The sequence below is a fragment of the Bombina bombina genome, chromosome 6 (assembly GCF_027579735.1).
Source record: "Bombina bombina isolate aBomBom1 chromosome 6, aBomBom1.pri, whole genome shotgun sequence".
NCBI classification, from domain to species: Eukaryota; Metazoa; Chordata; class Amphibia; order Anura; family Bombinatoridae; genus Bombina; species Bombina bombina.
This window is the reverse complement of record NC_069504.1, coordinates 582,416,338-582,436,967: the sequence shown is the minus strand read 5'-3', so window position 1 is coordinate 582,436,967 and position 20,630 is coordinate 582,416,338. Positions and strand designations below refer to the sequence as shown.

At 39.6% G+C, this 20,630-nt stretch overlaps 1 protein-coding gene across 1 annotated transcript in view; it reads left to right on the top strand.

Moving 5' to 3' along the window:
• Positions 1-20,630, top strand: part of TRPM1 (transient receptor potential cation channel subfamily M member 1) — a 451,868-nt gene that overhangs the window by 423,754 nt on the left and 7,484 nt on the right. Inside the window, exons 24-25 of the mRNA XM_053717558.1 lie at positions 584-728; positions 14,216-14,418. Coding sequence (XP_053573533.1) covers positions 584-728; positions 14,216-14,418 — 348 coding nt within the window. The remainder of the gene's footprint in view (positions 1-583; positions 729-14,215; positions 14,419-20,630) is intronic.

Here is a 20,630-nt window from a genome sequence, read left to right as displayed (position 1 = left end):
TTGTAATATAATAGAAAATGAAGTTATATTCCAATTTGCCTAAAACTTATTGTCTATCTTCAGGTTATGATTTGATGTGTAATTCCACTGTTACATGTATATCTTGTTTTTCTTTTTCTCATAACGTCATGTTATAGACAATGTATTATTTACTTTGATGTAATTTTGGCTTCAAGGCGAAGCTTGTTTGTTAATCTACACTTTAACTTCAATAAAAAAACTATTTAAAAAAAAAAAAAAAAAACATATTGTGCAGTTTATTTTTATATACGATTTATCATTTTATATTACCATCTCAAAGTGTTTAATGTCCCTTTAAGAAGGGTATATTGTGTGTATGTACATCAAACATTTTATGTAAAACTACATAACGGAATACCAGTAACCATAATAAACATGTTCATATGTCAGCATCATCATCAATTACTCTTATGATATGTAGGTATCAGTTGTTTTATAAAACAAAATACAATTTATTTGTGTGAAACAAACTCAAAATGTATGTCCTGAAATGTACTATATTGGACCCTAAACCAGTAAATGAAATATTTAAAAATGTTTACATCTTTTAATCTCTTTTTAGCTCCTTGTGGTGATAACCTGTATGATGAAGATGGGAAACGTCTTCCTCCATGTATACCTGGCGCTTGGTTAACTCCAGCAATTATGGCTTGTTATCTTTTGGTGGCAAATATTCTTCTAGTAAACCTATTGATTGCAGTGTTCAAGTAAGTGAGCAATACCACAATACAACAGCGCATTTGTTATAAAGGAAGCATACGTCTCCACCTCTACTTGCAGTGCTACTTGACATTCAGACTGTTATTTGCTATCAATATATTTAATAAACCAATACCTTATTGGAAGTTCATAATAATATATGTATTATTTTTTTAAATTTTTTTTTTATATATGAAATTATTTACCCAGTTTAAAAATGTAAGTTAAAGTATTTTAACAAGGGCCCTTTAGATGTGCTAAAGTTAAACATACCACATACCTTTGTGTGCACTAAAATTAAATGTAGAGAAAGATGGTAATTTTAACACCCACGTCAGCCATTGTAATTTGCTACTATATTTCATATCTCTGGGGTTGTTAGTGTTACCTTAGAAACACCAGTTCAAATATTTGTTTTACTTCTGCTTATAGGTTTTCATAGATAGCTGCCAACTTTACATAAAGATCAATCTGGTTTAATTTTGTAAAGAATATATATATATATATATATATATATATATATATATATACTGTATATTTAGATAGATAGATAGATATTTCTTATAATATACTTTTTAAGTTAAAGAATTTTAATATCTTTAATTATTAACATTTTGCACATTCCTTTTCTGACAGTAGACTGAGGGGCCGATTTAACAATACCTGGCAGACATCGCTGAATGCGGACAGCATACGCTGTCGGCATTCAGCATTGCACAAGCAGTTCTAGTGAACTGCTTGTGCAATGTCGCTGCCTGCAGACTCAAAGCCAATCGGCCGTTAGCAGGGGGTGTCAATCTACCCTATCGTATTCGATCGGAATGATTGCTGTACGCCACTCAGAGGCGGCGGATCCAGTTAAGAAACAGCGGTCTTAAGACCGCTACTTCTTAAATGCTGTTTCCGGGGAGCCTGCAGGCTAGCACGGAAACAGGGCAAGTTGGCCCCATTCGGGGCATAGTAAATTGGCCCCTAAGACTTTTGGCTTTGTGCTGCTAAAAAAATGTTTTATGGTAGTACTATTGGTAAAGCCCGTGTACACGGGCCAAAATGTTTAATGAAAGAAATATACCTATACATCTATTCAGTCAGTATGAGACAGGTCCCGGCGTCTTAAGATCACAGCTTAAACCACCAGCGGAAGTGAACCCCCTGTAGGAAAAGTCACCCACAGTCCTCCAACCTCTTATGGAGTGCCGTAGCAGTGGCGGAATCAAGCCGCAAGAAGATCAAAGCAGAAGGGAAAACGCAGGGACTGCTTAATGGTGCTGTATAAAATATCAAAATTTATTTCAAAAAGTTAAAAGTCCATTACTGGAATGCACAAACATGGGACAAAAAGACAAGGACAATATAAACCAATGACAATATGTTATGATAAAAAACATAACATACATAAGTTTTTAGATACAAACCATAAATATATATATACATACTGAATATTGTCATTGGTTTATATTTCTGTTGCATCTGTCTTTTACACCAGTGCCCCTGTCCATATGAATTTACCTGTATTCACTTACCTGTTTTTAGGTATATTTTGCCTTTGTTTTTAATTGGTTAAATCAATTCAGGACATTCGTATATAAAGGGCTCTAATAGTGTAATTAGCATGTCTATGAGTAAGCGCCACTAGGGGTCGCGAAACACGTGAAACGTCTTGTCTGTTTGTCTTTTTGTCCCATGTCTGTGCATTCCAGTAATGGACTTTTAACTTTTTGAAATACATTTAGATATTTTATCCGGCACCATTAAGTAGTGCCTGCGTTTTCCCTTCTGCTTTGACCTATCCATCTTTCCCTATCCCTCTATTCATCTATCCCTATCCCTCTGTCCCTATCCCTCTATCCCTGTCCCTATCCCTCTATCCCTATTCCGCTGTCCCTATCCCTCTCCCTGCCCCTATCCCTCTGTCCCTATCCCCTTGTCCCTATCCCTCTGTCCCTATCCCCCTGTCCCTATGCCCCTGTCCCTATCCTTCTGTCCCTATTCCTCTGTTCCTATCCCTCTGTTCCTGTCCCTATCCCTCTGTCCCTATCCCTCTATCCCTTTCCCTCTGCCCCTGTCCCTCTATCCCTATCCCTCTGTTTATGTCTCTATCACTCTGTCCCTATCCCCCTGTCCCTATCCCTCTGTCCCTAGCCCTCTGTCTCTCTTACCCTGTCCCTATCCCTCTGTCCCTGTCCCTCTGTCCCTATGCCTCTTTCTATATCCCTCTGTCCCTATCCCTCTGTCCCTGTCCCTATCCCTCTGTCCCTGTCACTCTGTCCCTATCCCTCTCCCTATACTTCTGTCCCTATCCTTCTATCCCTGTCCCTATCCCTCTGTCCCTGATCCCCCCCTCAAACAGCTCTCTAACCCCCCTCTTACTATTACCACCTTCTTAGGTACTTGCAGTGGTCTGCCTGTACCTATAACCCCCTTTTTTCATTTTTTTTATTTTTCTGTAGTGTAGTGGTCCCACCAGCTCCCACCCTTCCGCGATCAATATTTAGCCCCCCCCCCCCCCCCCACACTACCAAATCCATTTCTTCTATAAGGTATGACGAGTCCACGGATTCATCCTTTACTTGTGGGATATTATCCTCCTGCTAACAGGAAGTGGCAAAGAGCACCACAGCAGAGCTGTCTATATAGCTCCTCCCTTAGCTCCACCCCCCAGACATTCTCTTTGCCTACTATAAGTACTAGGAAGGGTAAAGTGAAAGAGGTGATAAAATATTAGTTTTTAATTTCTTCAAGCAAGAGTTTTTTGTTTTAAATGGTACCGGTGTGTACTATTTACCCTCAGGCAGCAGATGATGATCTTAGCATTTGTCACTAAGATCCAGTACAGTTCCCACAGAGGCTGAGGGGTACAAGAAACTTCAGTGTGAGGAACGTTTTCATGCTATATAGCAGTGAGGTATGTTCAGTCATTTTTTCTGGAGAGACTGTGTATTTCAGAAAGGCTGACAGTATCCCCATGAGGGTAAGGGTAAGCAGTAATCCTAAGAGCTATAGAAGGGCATTACTAAGCTTGCAATAAGGGGCTAATTAAAAAATGGTTGACACTGAGTTTTTGAATGTTTGTGGTGCAAACGTTTTGTAACTGGGAGTGCTTTAACGTTTTGTGGGCAATAACGTTTTTTGGGCAACTTTATTGAGGGTACACTTGGCTTATTTTTTGGGTCTCAGAACCCACATGGCTAGTTTAAAACCACTCTGGTGTGGTTCTTTGAGGCTGTTGAGACATCGAGTGAGATGGGCGGGGCCTATTTTTGCACCTCAGATGCGTAGTTGTTTTCACTCAGCAAGCAGCAAGCTCCAACTCCTTAGGGCCCTTGTGGATGTTTTGGGCCAAAATCGAAGCTTTAACCTCATATTTACAATCCCTGAGGGCAGGTAGGCACCACAGCAGGGCTGTGTCGAGGTGCTCGGGGTGTTTTAACCGGATTTAGGCCTTATTTCAATCGGGTTTGCACATTAAAGGGTTAAATGTTTTATTTTCTTGTGGGGCAAACTTAACTACCCAAATTGAGTCTGCTACCAAAAATTTGGAAAGTTTGGTGTATTTTAAAGCAGTTTTGCAGAACGTGTATGCTTTTTTTTTCTCTTAAAGGCGCAGTACCTTTTTTAAAATTGTTGTTTTTTCACTAAAGTGTTTTTCAAGCTTGTTTGTAGTCATTACTAGCCTGTTCAACATGTCTGACATTGAGGAAAGTCATTGTTCAATATGTTTAAAAACCATTGTAGAACCCCCACTTAGAATGTGTCCCTCATGCACTGAAAGGTCAATAAATTGCAAAGAACATATTTTAGCTACTAAAAGTATGTTGCAGGATGATTATCAGTCAGAAGGGAATCAGGTTATGCCATCTAGTTCTCCCCAAGTGTCACAACCATTAATGCCCGCACAAGCGACGCCAAGTACTTCTAGTGCGTCTAATTCTTTCACCCTGCAAAATATGGCCGCAGTTATGAATACTACCCTCACAGAGGTTTTATCTAAGCTACCTGAGTTGCAGGGGAAGCGCAGTAGGTCTGGTGTGAGAACAAATGCTGAGCCCTCTGACGCTTTATTAGCCATATCCGATGTACCCTCACAATATTATGAGTTGGGGGTGAGGGATTTGCTGTCTGAGGGAAAGATCTTCCCTCAGACAGACTCAGATATGACGGCTTTTAAATTTAAACTAGAACACCTCCGCTTGTTACTCAGGGAGGTTTTAGCGACTCTGGATGATTGTAACCCTATTGCAGTTCCAGAGAAATTGTGTAAAATGGACAGATTTCTAGAGGTTCCTGCCTATAATGATGTTTTTCCGGTCCCTAAGAGGATTTTGGACATTGTTACTAAGGAGTGGGATAGACCAGGTATTCCATTCGCTCCCCCTCCTACTTTTAAGAAAATGTTTCCCATATCATACACCATGCGGGACTCGTGGCAGACGGTCCCTAAGGTGGAGGGAGCTATTTTTACCCTGGCTAAGCATACAACTATACCTATTGAGGACAGTTGTGCTTTCAAAGATCCTATGGATAAAAAATTAGAGGGTCTCCTTAAGAAAATATTTGTTCATCAGGGTTTTCTTCTCCAACCTATAGCGTGCATTGTTCCTGCTTTTTGGTTCGAGGCTCTGGAGGAGGCTCTTCAGGTTGAGATCCCATTAGATGATATTCTGGATAGAATTAGGGCTCTCAAGCTACCTAATTCTTTCATTACAGATGCCGCTTTTTAACTGGCTAAATTAGCGGCAAAGAATTCAGGTTTTGCCATTTTAGCGCGTAGAGCGTTATGGCTTAAGTCCTGGTCTGATGTGTCATCAAAATCTAAGCTTTTAGCCATCCCTTTCAAAGGTAAGACCCTATTCGGGCCTGAACTGAAAGAGATAATTTCAGACATCATTGGAGGGAAAGGCCATGCCCTTCCTCAGGATAAGACAAATAAGATGAGGACCAAACAAAATAATTTTTGTTCCTTTCGAAACTTCAAAGGTGGTCCCTCTACCTCTTCCCCTGCTGCAAAACCAGAGGGGAATTTTGCTCAATCCAAGTCAGTCTGGAGACCTAACTAGACTTGGAACAAAGGCAAACAGGCCAAGAAGCCTGCTGCTGCCACCAAGACAGCATGAAGAGGTAGCCCCCGATCCGGGACCGGATCTAGTAGGGGGCAGACTTTCTCTCTTTGCTCAGGCTTGGGCAAGAGACGTTCAGGACTCCTGGGCTTTAGAAATAGTAACCCAGGGTTATCTTCTAGATTTCAAAGATTCTCCTCCAAGGGGGAGATTCCATCTTTCTCAATTGTCTGCAAACCAGACAAAAAGAGAGGTGTTCTTACGCTGTGTAGAAGACCTATATATCATGGGAGTGATCCACCCAGTTCCGAAAGCAGAACAGGGGCAGGGGTTTTACTCCAATCTGTTTGTGGTTCCCAAAAAAGAGGGAACCTTCAGACCAATTTTAGATCTCAAGATCCTAAACAAATTCCTTAGAGTCCCATCTTTCCAGATGGAGACCATTCGGACTATTTTACCAATGATCCAGGAGGGCCAATATATGACCACTGTGGACTTAAAGGATGTGTATCTACACATCCCTATCCACAAAGATCATCACCAGTTCCTCAGGTTCGCCTTTCTGGACAAGCATTACCAGTTTGTGGCTCTTCCCTTCGGGTTGGCCACAGCTCCCAGAATTTTCACAAAGGTGCTAGGGTCCCTTCTGGTGGTTCTAAGGCCGCGGGGCATAGCAGTGGCGCCTTATCTGGACTATATCTTAATTCAGGCGTCGACTTACCAACTAGCCAAGTCTCACACAGACATCGTGTTGGCTTTCCTAAGATCTCACGGGTGGAAGGTGAACGTAAAAAAGAGTTCATTTATCCCTCTCACAAGAGTTCCATTCCTGGGAACTCTGATAGATTCGGTGGACATGAAAATTTTTCTGACGGAGGTCAGGAAATCAAAGATTTTAACCACCTGCCGAGTTCTTCATTCCATTCCTCGGCCGTCAGTGGCTCAGTGTATGGAGGTAATCGGACTAATGGTAGCGGCAATGGACATAGTTCTGTTTGTTTGCTTGCATCTCAGACCACTGCAACTATGCATGCTCAAACAGTGGAATGGGGATTATGCAGATTTATCCAGATAAATCTGGATCAAGAGACCAGAGACTCTCTTCTTTAGTGGTTGTCTCAGGATCATCTGTCCCAGGGAATGTGATTCCGCAGGCCAGCGTGGGTCATAGTGACGACGGACGCCAGCCTATTGGGCTGGGGTGCAGTCTGGAATTCCCTGAAAGCACAGGGTTTGTGGACTCAGGAGGAGGCTCTCCTCCCGATAAATATTCTAGAACTGAGAGCGATATTCAACGCGCTTCAGGTGTGGCCTCAGCTGGCTTCAGCCCGATTCATAAGATTCCAGTCGGACAACATCACGACTGTAGCATATATCAATCATCAGGGGGGAACAAAGAGTTCTCTAGCGATGATAGAGGTTACCAAAATAATTCGATGGGCAGAGACTCACTCTTGCCATCTATCAGCAATCTATATCCCAGGAGTGGAAAACTGGGAAGGGGATTTTCTAAGTCGTCAGACTTTTCATCTGGGGGAGTGGGAACTCCATCCGGAGGTGTTTACACAATTGATTCAGCAATGGGGCACACCAGAATTGGTTCTGATCGTGTCTCGTCAGGTCAAGGGATCCTCAGGCAGTACTGTTAGATGCTCTAGCAGTACCCTGGTCATTCAACCTGGCTTATGTGTTTCCACCATTTCCTCTCCTTCCTCGTTTGATTGCCAGAATCAAACAGGAGAGAGCTTCTGTGATTTTGATAGCACCTGCGTGGCCATGCAGGACTTGGTATGCAGACCTGGTGGACATGTCATCTCTTCCACCATGGACTCTGCCACTGAGACAGGACCTTCTGATTCAAGGTCCGTTCCAGCATACAAATCTAGTTTCTCTGCGGCTGACTGCTTGGAGATTGAACGCTTGATTTTATCCAAGCGGGGTTTCTCTGAGTCGGTCATAGATACCTTGATTCAGGCTCGAAAGCCTGTCACTAGGAAAATTTATCATAAGATATGGCGTAAATATCTATATTGGTGCGAATCCAAAGGCTACTCATGGAGTAAGATCAGGATTCCTAGGATTTTGTCCTTTCTCCAAGAAGGATTGGAGAAGGGGCTATCAGATAGTTCCTTAAAAGGACAGATATCTGCTTTTTCAATTCTACTGCACAAGCGTCTGGCAGATGTTCCAGACATTCAGTCGTTCTGTCAGGCTTTAGTTAGAATCAAGCCTGTGTTTAAACCTGTTGCTCCGCCATGGAGTTTGAATTTAGCTCTTAAAGTTCTTCAAGGGGTTCCATTTGAACCTATGCATTCCATAGATATTAAGCTTCTATCTTGGAAAGTTCTGTTTTTAGTGGCTATCTCTTCGGCTCGAAGAGTTTCTGAACTATCTGCATTACAATGCGACTCGCCTTATCTTGTTTTCCATGCTGATAAGGTGGTTTTGCGTACCAAACCTGGATTCCTTCCTAAGGTTGTTACTAATAGGAATATCAATCAGGAAATTGTTGTTCCTTCTCTGTGCCCTAATCCTTCCTCTAAGAAGGAGCATCTGTTGCACAACTTGGACGTGGTTCGTGCTTTGAAGTTTTACTTGCAAGCAACCAAAGATTTCCGTCAAACATCTTCTTGTTTGTTGTCTATTCTGGAAAATGTAGAGGTAAAAAAGCTACGGCTACCTCTCTTTCTTTTTGGCTGAAAAGCATCATCCGTTTGGCATACGAGACTGCTGGACAGCAGCCTCCTGAAAGGATTACAGCTCACTCTACTAGAGCGGTGGCTTCCACATGGGCTTTTAAAAATGATGCTTCTGTTGAACAGATTTGTAAGGCTGCGACTTGGTCTTCGCTTCATACCTTTTCCAAATTTTCCAAATTTTATACTTTTGATACCTCTTCGGAGGCTATTTTTGGGAGAAATGTTCTTCAAGCAGTGGTGCCTTCTGTTTAACCATCTGTCTTGTCCCTCCCGTTCATCCGTGTCCTGTAGCTTTGGTATTGTATCCCACAAGTAAAGGATGAATCCGTGGACTCGTCGTACCTTATAGAAGAAAAGTAAATTGATGGTTACCTGATAAATTAATTTCTTCTATGGTACGACGAGTCCACGGCCCGCCCTGTCATTTTAAGACAGATTATATTTTTTGATTTTAAACTTCAGTCACCTCTGCACCTTTTAGTTTCTCCTTTTTCTTCCTGTACCTTCGGTCGAATGACTGGGGTTGGAGCTAAGGGAGGAGCTATATAGACAGCTCTGCTGTGGTGCTCTTTGCCACTTCCTGTTAGCAGGAGGATAATATCCCACAAGTAAAGGATGAATCAGTGGACTCGTCGTACCATAGAAGAAATTAATTTATCAGGTAAGCATAAATTTACTTTTTCTGTAGTGTAGCTGTCCCATCCCTCCCTGTTCCTTTAATCTCTTTTTAGTGATGGGCCCTCTCACTCCCTTCTCTCCCTCCAATGCTGATCCGTCACCCGCCTCCCGCCCACACCTCCCGCTGGCACCAGCAGAAGATCGTTACAGACGGTGACACACACAATGTCACGTCTGTAACAAACAGGCATCTGCCCTCATATGGAGCCGGAGCACCGATCGCACTCCAGCTCCATATGCGGCAGATGCCTGAAGCTTCAGGAGCTCCAGCTCTCGGCTGTAACATAACAGCTGAGAGTGCTGGAGCTTCCTGAAGCTGTCTTGCGCTGCAGGCTGCGCGCGCAACTGACGACGGCGACAGACGCGTTACAAACGCGATTATAGTATAGATATTATACTATATGTCAGTATATTAAGCTTTTTTATGTGAAATTCTAATGCACAGCAGTCGCTTCTAAGATAATGGCAAACACTGGATGTACTGTCTAATGGCACAATATCCAAGTGCTTTAAGGCAAAATGTCATAAAGTGTTTTAAAAGCTAAAGGGACACTCAAGTCAAAATAAACTTTTATGATTCAGATAGAGCATGCAGTTTTAAGACACTTTCAAATTTACTTCCATTATCAAATTTTCCTAGTCTTTTTATATTCACACTGTGAATGTGCACAAGCTCACAGGGTATACTAGTCTGGCTGATGTCTGTCACATGATGCAGGGGGCCGGAAAATGGGAGAAAAATTTTTTAATTTGTCAGAAAATAAATCTACTGCTTATTTTAGTGTTATCATATTGTCTTCTTATTATGCACTAGTTAATTATATAATTCTACAGCATTTAGGGACTACATCTTTCTACACACTGTCATGGACATTGAAATTAAGATTAATTTTTACTTATCATTTTAAAATCTTTCTCCAATAAAATACTTTAATTTTCTAACCAATTCGTAACATGCAGTCTTAATTTACTCTCTAACCCTGTCCCTCCTCTCGCTACTCATCCATTCACACACAGGATCCTCCACACAATTCCTCCATGGCATTTTTCAAATATAGTAAAGTTTCTTCATGCTAACATTATAAATGTTCAGTCCCAAATGCAATGAAACCTTTTAACCTGCACAACTCCCTTGATCCCAATATCAGCCTTATCAATTAAAACAAGCACATTATCTCAAAAAATGTTTTAATACTGCTGAAAGTCTTTGAATGCAATCTCACACTCAAGAAGGTTTTTTCCCCACAGCAAATTCAACACATATTTTTACACTTTGGCCATACACCTCACTAAATACACCTACTTTTCATCTCTCGTTGATAATTTTACTTCCAACCCCAAGAACCTTCTCCTTACTTTCAACTTCTCCCTGTCTTTTAAATTTGCAGACATAGGGGCCAATTTAACAAAGGTCTGTCCGATATGGTCCACTCAGCGGATCATGTTCGACAGACATTGCTGAATGCCGACAGCATACGCTGTCGGCATTTATCATTGCACAAGCAGTTCTGGTGATCCATCACTCAAAAAAAAAAAAAAATTCTTAGGTTAGCTCTGAGGAGTCCCAGCAGGGAAGCAGCCTATGTGCATTGTTACCACCCACAAGACAAGCTAAGACCCACAAGACCTTCTATGGGGGGGCTATGGGACACTATGGAGATTTTTCTTTTTTTTACATGTTAATGCCCATATCTATCATATGCAGCTGAGAAGGGAAGCGTGTAACCTCAATTACTCAGCTGCATACGAGAAGTATTATTGCTATAAAGAGCGCTGTAGAGAACTGGATCAGGATGTGTCGATATGAAATATACACAGGCCGTTCTGCCACCGTGGTTTAGCACTACACCACTACTGCTTTACTGTATGGAACTAAAATATTTCCGGTGTTCTGAGTCTCTCTAGCTGCAGCAGACTAGCACTATATAGCTAGCAATGCTTCTCTTATGCAGCTGAGTGAGAAGCCGCGAGTGTCCTCATTTACTCATCATATGGTACCTGCGCCTGTGAGAGTTGCGATGTTGCAGATCTCCATGGTCCGCATCCCATACCTCCATGGCAGACCATCCACCAAGCAGTTACGACACTGTGACAGGCTAGTAGGCTACAGAGTTGTGATGTGTTATGGATCGCCAGGACCTGGATCCCATCTGCGATATTTGCGCTAGGGAAGTTCCGCCAGTGGGAGGCACAGTGCACATGTAACAGGTTGTAACACAGACAGGCTTTAATAAAATACTGTTTTTAGTGGTCACTGGTCACCACCTCCTTCAGCATGATTAGGGGCAAGACACAGGATACAGGGAAGGGACTACAGTGCATTTTAAACAGTGCACAGTGTAAGTGAAACACCCTAGCACTTACCTCAGAGCTGTCAAAGCCGTTCTGGTGGTTAAAATCACAAAAGTAGATCTTTCGCATCCAGCAGCTAATTATTGCACTTCACTAAACTATTAAGCATTATGAAAGATAACAACGGAACATTATGATCAGATTACCACCAATCACTGATCAGATTAAATTATAATGGCCAATCAGTTAGTTAGAAAATGACACACGAGGCAGAATAAACTGAGTTTAGGATCATTCTTCACGCAACGTACTTGCCTGTGCTTTCTGCAGAGCTGTACTTTCTGCAATGACATTGCACATCGCAGTATGTTCTGCCTTGGGGCGCACTTCTGTTCCGCCATTACCAACAATATTTTTGCGTACCCCCAGGGGTATGCGTACCACAGGTTGGGAACCGCTGCCCTAGATGATTAGATGACTTTCAATCACTGAAAATCTTGCTTACTGTTTATGATCTAAAAATAACACCAACTCCTTGAGACTGTTTTCTTAAAGCTATACTTGACTTGCTCTCACCTTCACTGTCATATCTTAACACATGCTCAATCTTTATACAGCCACTTGTGCAATATCTCCAAAATCCATGTTTTTCTAATATAACTACATCATTCTGTCCTTACCTACCCATTTGAATTTTCTGATACTCCATTAAAAGAACCTGCTCTTTTCAAATTAATTTTAAATGCACCTCCAGTAAGACCCACCTCATCTATCCTTTAGTTCTACTGCCCAAGCCCCTTTATGGACTTCCCATGTCCAGCAGAAGATGCTGATACTAACCTACACATCTTTCACTAAAGCTAAATCCAATATATGTTACTTTAACTCCTAAATACTCACCAAAACATCCTCTCATCTCATGACATACTTATCTCTTCTTCCACTATCATCTCCTGCCACACCTACCTGCAAAATATATTATATGCAACAACTACTCTATGGAACTCAATTGCTTGCTTTCTTACTCTGTCCCCCAAACATTAAATATTCAAACCGTCTCTTATTCAGAGAAGCTTGTTATATTTAACCCTAAAATAATTGCTATATTCTCTGAAAGTGAGGCTGATCTCTCTGCACTTCTCCTTGACTAATTATAATGATCTGTCCATCCTATGATCAGATAAAGTAATCCACTCAACCTATGTTCTTACTGCCCTGATTATGTTGATCCTTTAAAAATAATAATGTGGCAAATATAATTTGTTTCAGAGTAGGTAGTCACTGTTAAATTGAGCTAAAATACCTTTAAAAGGGACACTGAACCCAATTTTTTTCTTTTGTGATTCAGATAGAGCATGCAATTTTAAGCAACTTTCTAATTTACTCCTATTATCAGATTTTATTCATTCTTTTGGTATCTTTATTTGAAAAGCAAGAATGTAAGTTTAGATGCCGGCCCATTTTTGGTGAACAACCAGGGTTGTTCGTGCTGAATGGTGGATAAATTCACCCACCAATAAACAAGTGCTGTCCAGGATCTGAACCAACAATTGGCTGGCTCCTTAGCTTAAATGCCTTTTTTTTCAAATAAAGATAGCAAGAGAACAAAGAAAAATTGATAATAGGAGTAAATTAGAAAGTTGCTTAAAATTGCATGCTCTATCTGAATCACAAAATAAAAAATTTGGATTCAGTGTCCCTTAAATAAATTCAAATGGATAATGTGCAATATTTTTGCAGATTAAAGACAGTTGCTAGCTGATTTTTTTTCCTATAATTTGCTTGACAGAAAACAGACTGTTACTGTTTAAGAAAAAAACAGATGGCAATCTAAGCTTATTTAGAAAATCATGCACCATCAAGCTAAGTCTAATACTTATACAAAAGTCATTTCAAATTGCAGTAAACTATATCCATGTAGAATTCTGCAATCTACCGCACAGAAATTTACTTTTAAATGATCAGTCACTGAATTATTTTGAATAGAAACATTAAAATGATGTCGTTTTTTTATAACAAATTATATAACGAATTCTGACTCAAACTAAATTCTTATCCAAATATTTGGCTGAATGAAATTCTGATGACCTGAATCGATCGAAAAAACTGAACACCCCTGCAATGTCTACTTCACATTATAGGGACTTAACTATTGTTACATTGTGACCCTATCACTACTTTGTGAGGCTTGATTGAGATCTAGCCCTTAAACTGTAAACCCACATATCCATACCTCACAACATTTGTAGCTAGGTATTAAGGACTTAGGAGGTTGAGAGTGACTGTCGCTGTTTTGAAGGCTCATTCATGTCAGGAGAGAGCAGAGCAATGTGAGGATGGTCAGTGGATCATCGGTGTGTCTAAGCAGAAAGTGGGTGTGTCTTTATGTTCATGGGCATGTCTGGTTGGTCTATGGGCGGGGCTCAGGTAAATTCTGCAATTCAGGATATATGGTTGTTTTAGAGAGACAACGGGACTTAGAATTAGGGACTGTCCATCTCAAATACGAACAGTCGGGATGTCTGCACTTATTGTTTATTTATTGATAAAACATTTTTTTTATAAATAATTTTTAAAATACTTTACAGAACAAAATGACATTTACACCATTCCACAATAGGCTAGCATATTTTTTTACTAGCTGCAGGCAAATAACTATAGCCTCTTGCTCCCTACATGTTTTGCAAGATATATGAAGGGGAACTGAATGGTTTCTGTTGCTATGAAATGTCAGTATGGACATACTAAAATTTATATTTTTCATTTCAGCAATACATTTTTTGAAGTCAAGTCAATTTCAAACCAAGTGTGGAAATTCCAGCGCTACCAGCTAATTATGACTTTCCATGACCGGCCTGTTTTGCCACCTCCCATGATAATCTTCAGCCACCTATACATCATCTTGAAACGCCTTTGCTGTCGCTGCAGGAAGATTCAAGAAGGAGAACTAGATGAGCGTGACAGAGGATTAAGTATGTAATAAAAGGAATGATCACAGGAAAACCATTAAACTGCTGTTTAAAGTGAATCTGAAAAAACAGTTTAGTGCAAGTTTTCCATCTCTCAATATTAAGGGCCCCTTTTAAAAAGTTGTGAATGCGGTTTTGGAGCGCCTTCAGTTGCAAGCTTGCATGAGCGAGCCTGCAGCCAATAGTTAAGAAGCAGCGGTTATCAGACTTCTTAGACTGAGGTGATTAACAGCTCCTGCTTGAGCACTATTGGCCGCAGACATGCAGAAGCAGCATTGTACAAGCGTCAACTTGTTCAATAACAAATGCAGACAGCTTATTTCTGCCCACTAGCTGAGATGCCAGATGGACAGCGGCAGAGATGCCCCTTGTCTGTTCCGGCTGTTCTTAAATCTAGCCCTAAGGGTGCAAAATCATGTTATAATCTCAAAATTCCTGCTAAAGGAACATAAAACTAATTGTATATAAGCCTATTATACTGTATATAAGTAATCAAGCACTACTTTGTGAAAGAGCCTCCTAAAAAATAAATGCTTAAAAACATTTTATCCTTATCTTGTTAGAAAAATTTACACAGTTTTGTAATACAGGGACATAGTACACTGATTAAGCAATTTATGTGTAGTAGAATTATGTAAATTGCAGGAAAAGCAGGCAAAGTAAATTGTGAAATTATAAATTTTAGGGTTTTTTTAGCAAAGAATTATTATTATTTTATGAGGTATATAGTTTTGAATTTTGTATTATTTTATATATTATATTATATTTATATTATTATTTAAGCATTATTTTAAACCTACGCCACGCTACACAGAAGAAAAAAAAAAGAGCCGGGAAGTGAGGGGGAAGGAGGGAGGGGGAGGAAGGGCAATGAGGGGAATCCTATGTGGGATCCATTGAGGGAAAGGGATCTGGGAGGGGGTAGCTATACTAGAGAAAAATGGTTAATGTTTTTTTTTGGGTTTTTTTAAGTAGCATAAATTGAGGCAAACTGGGTTTTGGCAGACAGCTGCCAGTACCTAAGATGGCAGCAAATAGGTAGAGGGGGGAGGGTGCAATGCTGAATATGGAGAGTGTATTGCTCTCTGCATTCAGCGAGGTCTTGTGGACCTGATCCGCACTGTCGGATCAGGTCTGCAAGACCTTTAATAAATAGGCCCCTATGTCTTAACCAAATACCTTTATAGGTAAGTCAGCAGCACAATTAACTGCTTATTGCACAGAAAAGGTTAAAAACACTCACCACAATAGATACAGAATAATCATTACAGAATATTTTAAACTAATATGGACAGTTACTGACCTATTGAATTCCATAAATACAGAAAAAAAAACTTTAATACATGAGAAGATGGAAATGTTAACAAAATATTCATGTATTCACACGAAGAACATGCTAAGCTAATATAAACTAATAGCTGTCAATTATCAATAAAATAGTTAATATTGCATTCTCTATTCGTGCCTAATGGAGAACGTGTTTGAAGTTTAAGGATCCAGTATAATTCCTTTCTCTCAAGAATCTTATCCTTATTACCTCCCCTTAAAGGGATAGTAGCCACATCAATTACTTGTAAGGAAAGGTTTGCTACATTGGTAAAATGGAAATTATTGAAGTGATCTGCTACAGTAGAGTCTTTGCTGAAATTTTTAACATCCCTGACATGTTCATTAAAACGTGTCCTGACCTGTCGTGTGGTTTTACCTACGTATTGAAATATAGATTGCATGTCAAAAGATATACTACAAACATAGAGCCACAGTTGGCATAAAAATCAATAGTATATCTCTTTTTGTTTACTTGGCATATAAAATTGTCATGTTGACAAATATTAGGGCAGACTAAGCAGGATCTCCCGCCACATTTAAAAGTACCCTTTTTATTTAACCAAGTAGTGGAATTACAATGTTGCTGATTGTGATTTTTAACTAAACTCGGTGAATGGGTTTGCGCTAGAGTTCTAGATTTTTTGGGAACAAATTTGCAATTTTTAATATGTGGTTGCAGTGTATCATCTGCAGACAATAGATCTAAATGTTTTTTTTTAATTTTAACTAAGTCATCATATTGTTGGCTAAATTCAGTTGAAAATACAATAGCTTTATCAAAATTGCTATCCTGTTGTCTTTTTGTAGTTACTCCCCTATGCTCTCTAAAAGAATTTCTACACTCTTCTAATTTCTTATATTTGTAGCCTCTTTTAATCAGTCGATCCCTAAGTTCAATCGATTGCTGTTCATAAATATCATCTGATTTTGTATTCCGTCTAAGTCTTATGAATTATGACTTGGGGATCGACTGAACAAGGTGTTGACGATGTTGTGATTTTGTGTGCAGTATCGTATTGCCTGCTGTAGGCTTTCTATAAGTTTTTGTATTAATCTCATTATAAGCAATTTTTAAAGTAAGATTCAGGTAATTAACTTGTTCATGACTGAATTCACCAGTAAACTTTAAAGCCATTTCATTATTATTACAAAAGGTCAGAAATTAAAAAAACAGGTCATCATTTAGAGGCTTTTTAAAAATAAAAAGCAAATCATCTATATAACGCACGAATAGTGCTATGGTCTCACACCAGGGATTACTAGGAGAATAGATGTATGTTTGTTTCCACCATGCCACATAGATATTGGCAAACGATGGTGCAAGTTTTGCGCCCATCGCCGTACCGCATATTTTGAGTAAATATTTATTGTTAAATAAAAAATAATTATGTGACAACAAAAATCTAAGTACATCACAAATATATTCAATTTTAGGAGATTCCAAAGAGGAGTCTCTCTGCATGAAGTATCTTACAGCCATTATTCCTAGATTTTGCGGAATAGAAGTATACAAAGAGGTCACATCAATGACTCCCCAGGAATAGTCAGATTGCCACTCTATTTGCTCTAGAGATAGCAATAAATGTGATGTGTCCTACAGGCAGCTCAGCTGCAACTTAGCATATGGCTGGAGGGTGGAGTCCAGACAATCGGCCAATAGCTCAAATAAAGAGCCAATACCAGCCGCAATTGGTCTACCCAGAGGACACCTCGCATTTTTATGAATTTTTGGAACATGATGAAATATCGGACAGAAGGGGTTATCTGGTATTAATATGTTAATATCCTCATCACTGAAGATCCCCAATAAAATCCCATCCTTCACCAACTTTCCTAATTAATTTTTAAGTGGTAAGATTATTTTGAAGTTTACGGTACACTGTTTAATCCAACAGTTGACTGTATGCTTCCTCAAGATAAGAATCTTTATTCATAACTACAATGCTGCTTCCCTTATCTGAATTTCGTATTACAATATTGTTATTATTTTGTAAAGCTTTAATAGCTTGACGTTCTTTAAATGTCAGATTTGGGGAGGCAGCATTGTACTTAGTATTTTCCTCCAATGTCAATATATTATTCTGAACAGCCTTTTGTAAGGGATTTATAAGTGGCCCTCTAAAGTTAGTAGGATAAAAATCTGAATATTGCTTTTTTGGTTTAGGAAGAGGTTGCTTTACAGGACAAGATTCATCATCATTATAAAGATTAACCAGTGAAGTAAGAGCACAAGCTTCTCCAAATTCAATGTGTTGGCTATTTTTATAATTCTCATGCTGGGCCACACCTCTAGAATATGAAATTACATCTGACTTATTTAAAGCAAAATAACTTTTTAAAGTAAGCTTGGAACAAACTTATTAATATCCAGAAGTGTGAAACATTTCTTTCATCCTGTGTTAATTCATGATTTGAAATATTAACTATACTTAGTTCATGATTAGAATGTCCTCTTTGAAACTCGGGTCCATTAGATGTTATAGTCCCTTCTTTTTCTTTTCGTCTCCTTTTATTCTTCCATCTTCGCTTTCTTTGGCCTAGATTTAGAGTTGGGAGGTAGCCGTCAAAACCAGCGTTAGAGGCTCCTAACGCTGGTTTTTACCGCCCTCTGGTATTTGGAGCCAGTCATTAAAGGGTCTAACGTTCACTTTCCAGCCGCGACTTTTCCATACCGCAGATCCCCCTACGCCATTTGCGTATCCTATCTTTTCAATGGGATCTTTCTAACGCTGGTATTTAGAGTCATGACTGAAGTGAGCGTTAGAAATCTAACGACAAAACTCCAGCCGCAGAAAAAAGTCAGTAGTTAAGAGCTTTCTGGGCTAACGCCGGTTCATAAAGCTCTTAACTACTGTGCTCTAAAGTACACTAACACCCATAAACTACCTATGTACCCCTAAACCGAGGTCCCCCCACATCGCCGCCACTCTATTAAAATGTTTTAACCCCTAATCTGCCGACCGCACACAGCTGCCACCTATATTATCCCTATGAACCCCTAATCTGCTGCCCCTAACACCGCCGACCCCTATATTATATTTATTAACCCCAAATTTGCTGCCCCCGCTATCGCTGACCCCTGCATATTATTATTAACCCCTAATCTGCCGCTCCGTACACCGCTGCCACCTACATTATAGCTATGTACCCCTAATCTGCTGCGCCTAACACCGCCGACCCCTATATTATATTTATTAACCCCTAATCTGCCCCCCTCAACGTCGCCTCCACCTGCTTACACTTATTAACCCCTAATCTGCCGAGCGGATCGCACCGCTACTATAATAAAGTTATTAACCCCTAATCCGCCTCACTCCCGCCTCAAAAACCCTATAATAAATAGTATTAACCCCTAATCTGCCCTCCCTAACATCGTCGACACCTAACTTCAATTATTAACCCCTAATCTGCCGACCGAATCTCGCCGCTACTGTAATAAATGGATTAACCCCTAAAGCTAAGTCTAACCCTAACACTAACACCCCCCTAAGTTAAATATAATTTAAATCTAACGAAATAAATTAACTCTTATTAAATAAATTATTCCTATTTAAAGCTAAATACGTACCTGTAAAATAAACCCTAATATAGCTACAATATAAATTATAATTATATTATAGCTATTTTAGGATTTATATTTATTTTACAGGTAACTTTGTATTTATTTTAACCAGGTACAATAGCTATTAAATAGTTAAGAACTATTTAATAGCTACCTAGTTAAAATAATTACAAAATTACCTGTAAAATAAATCCTAACCTAAGTTACAATTAAACCTAACACTACACTATCAATAAATTAATTAAATAAAATACCTACAATTATCTACAATTAAACCTAACACTACACTATCAATAAATAAATTAAATAAAATACCTACAATTATCTACAATTAAACCTAACACTACACTATCAATAAATAAATTAAATAAAATTCCTACAAATAAATACAATTAAATAAACTAACTAAAGTACAAAAAATAAAAAAAAACTAAGTTACAAAAAATAAAAAAATATTTACAAACATTAGAAAAAAATTACAACAATTTTAAACTAATTACACCTACTCTACGCCCCCTAATAAAATAACAAAGACCCCCAAAATAAAAAAATGCCCTACCCTATTCTAAATTACAAAAGTTCAAAGCTCTTTTACTTTACCAGCCCTTAAAAGGGCCCTTTGCAGGGCATGCCCCAAAGAATTCAGCTCTTTTGCCTGTAAAAAAAAACATACAATACCCCCCCCAACATTACAACCCACCACCCACATACCCCTAATCTAACCCAAACCCCCCTTAAATAAACCTAACACTAAGCCCCTGAAGATCTTCCTACCTTGTCTTCACCATGCCAGGTATCACCGATCGTTCCAGGCTCCAAAATCTTCATCCAAGCCCAAGCGGGGGCTGGCGATCCATAATCCGGCGGCTGAAGAGGTCCAGAAGAGGCTCCGAAGTCTTCATCCTATCCGGGAAGAAGAGGCGATCCGGACCGGCAACCATCTTGATCCAAGCGGCATCTTCTATCTTCATCCGATGACGACCGGCTCCATCTTGAAGACCTCCACCGCGGACCCATCTTCTTCTTCCGACGACTTCCCGACGAATGACGGATCCTTTAAGGGACGTCATCCAAGATGGTGTCCCTCGAATTCCGATTGGCTGATAGGATTCTATCAGCCAATCGGAATTAAGGTAGGAAAATTCTGATTGGCTGATGGAATCAGCCAATCAGAATCAAGTTCAATCCGATTGGCTGATCCGATCAGCCAATCAGATTGAGCTCGCATTCTATTGGCTGATCGGAACAGCCAATAGAATGCGAGCTCAATCTGATTGGCTGATTGAATCAGCCAATCGGATTGAACTTGATTCTGATTGGCTGA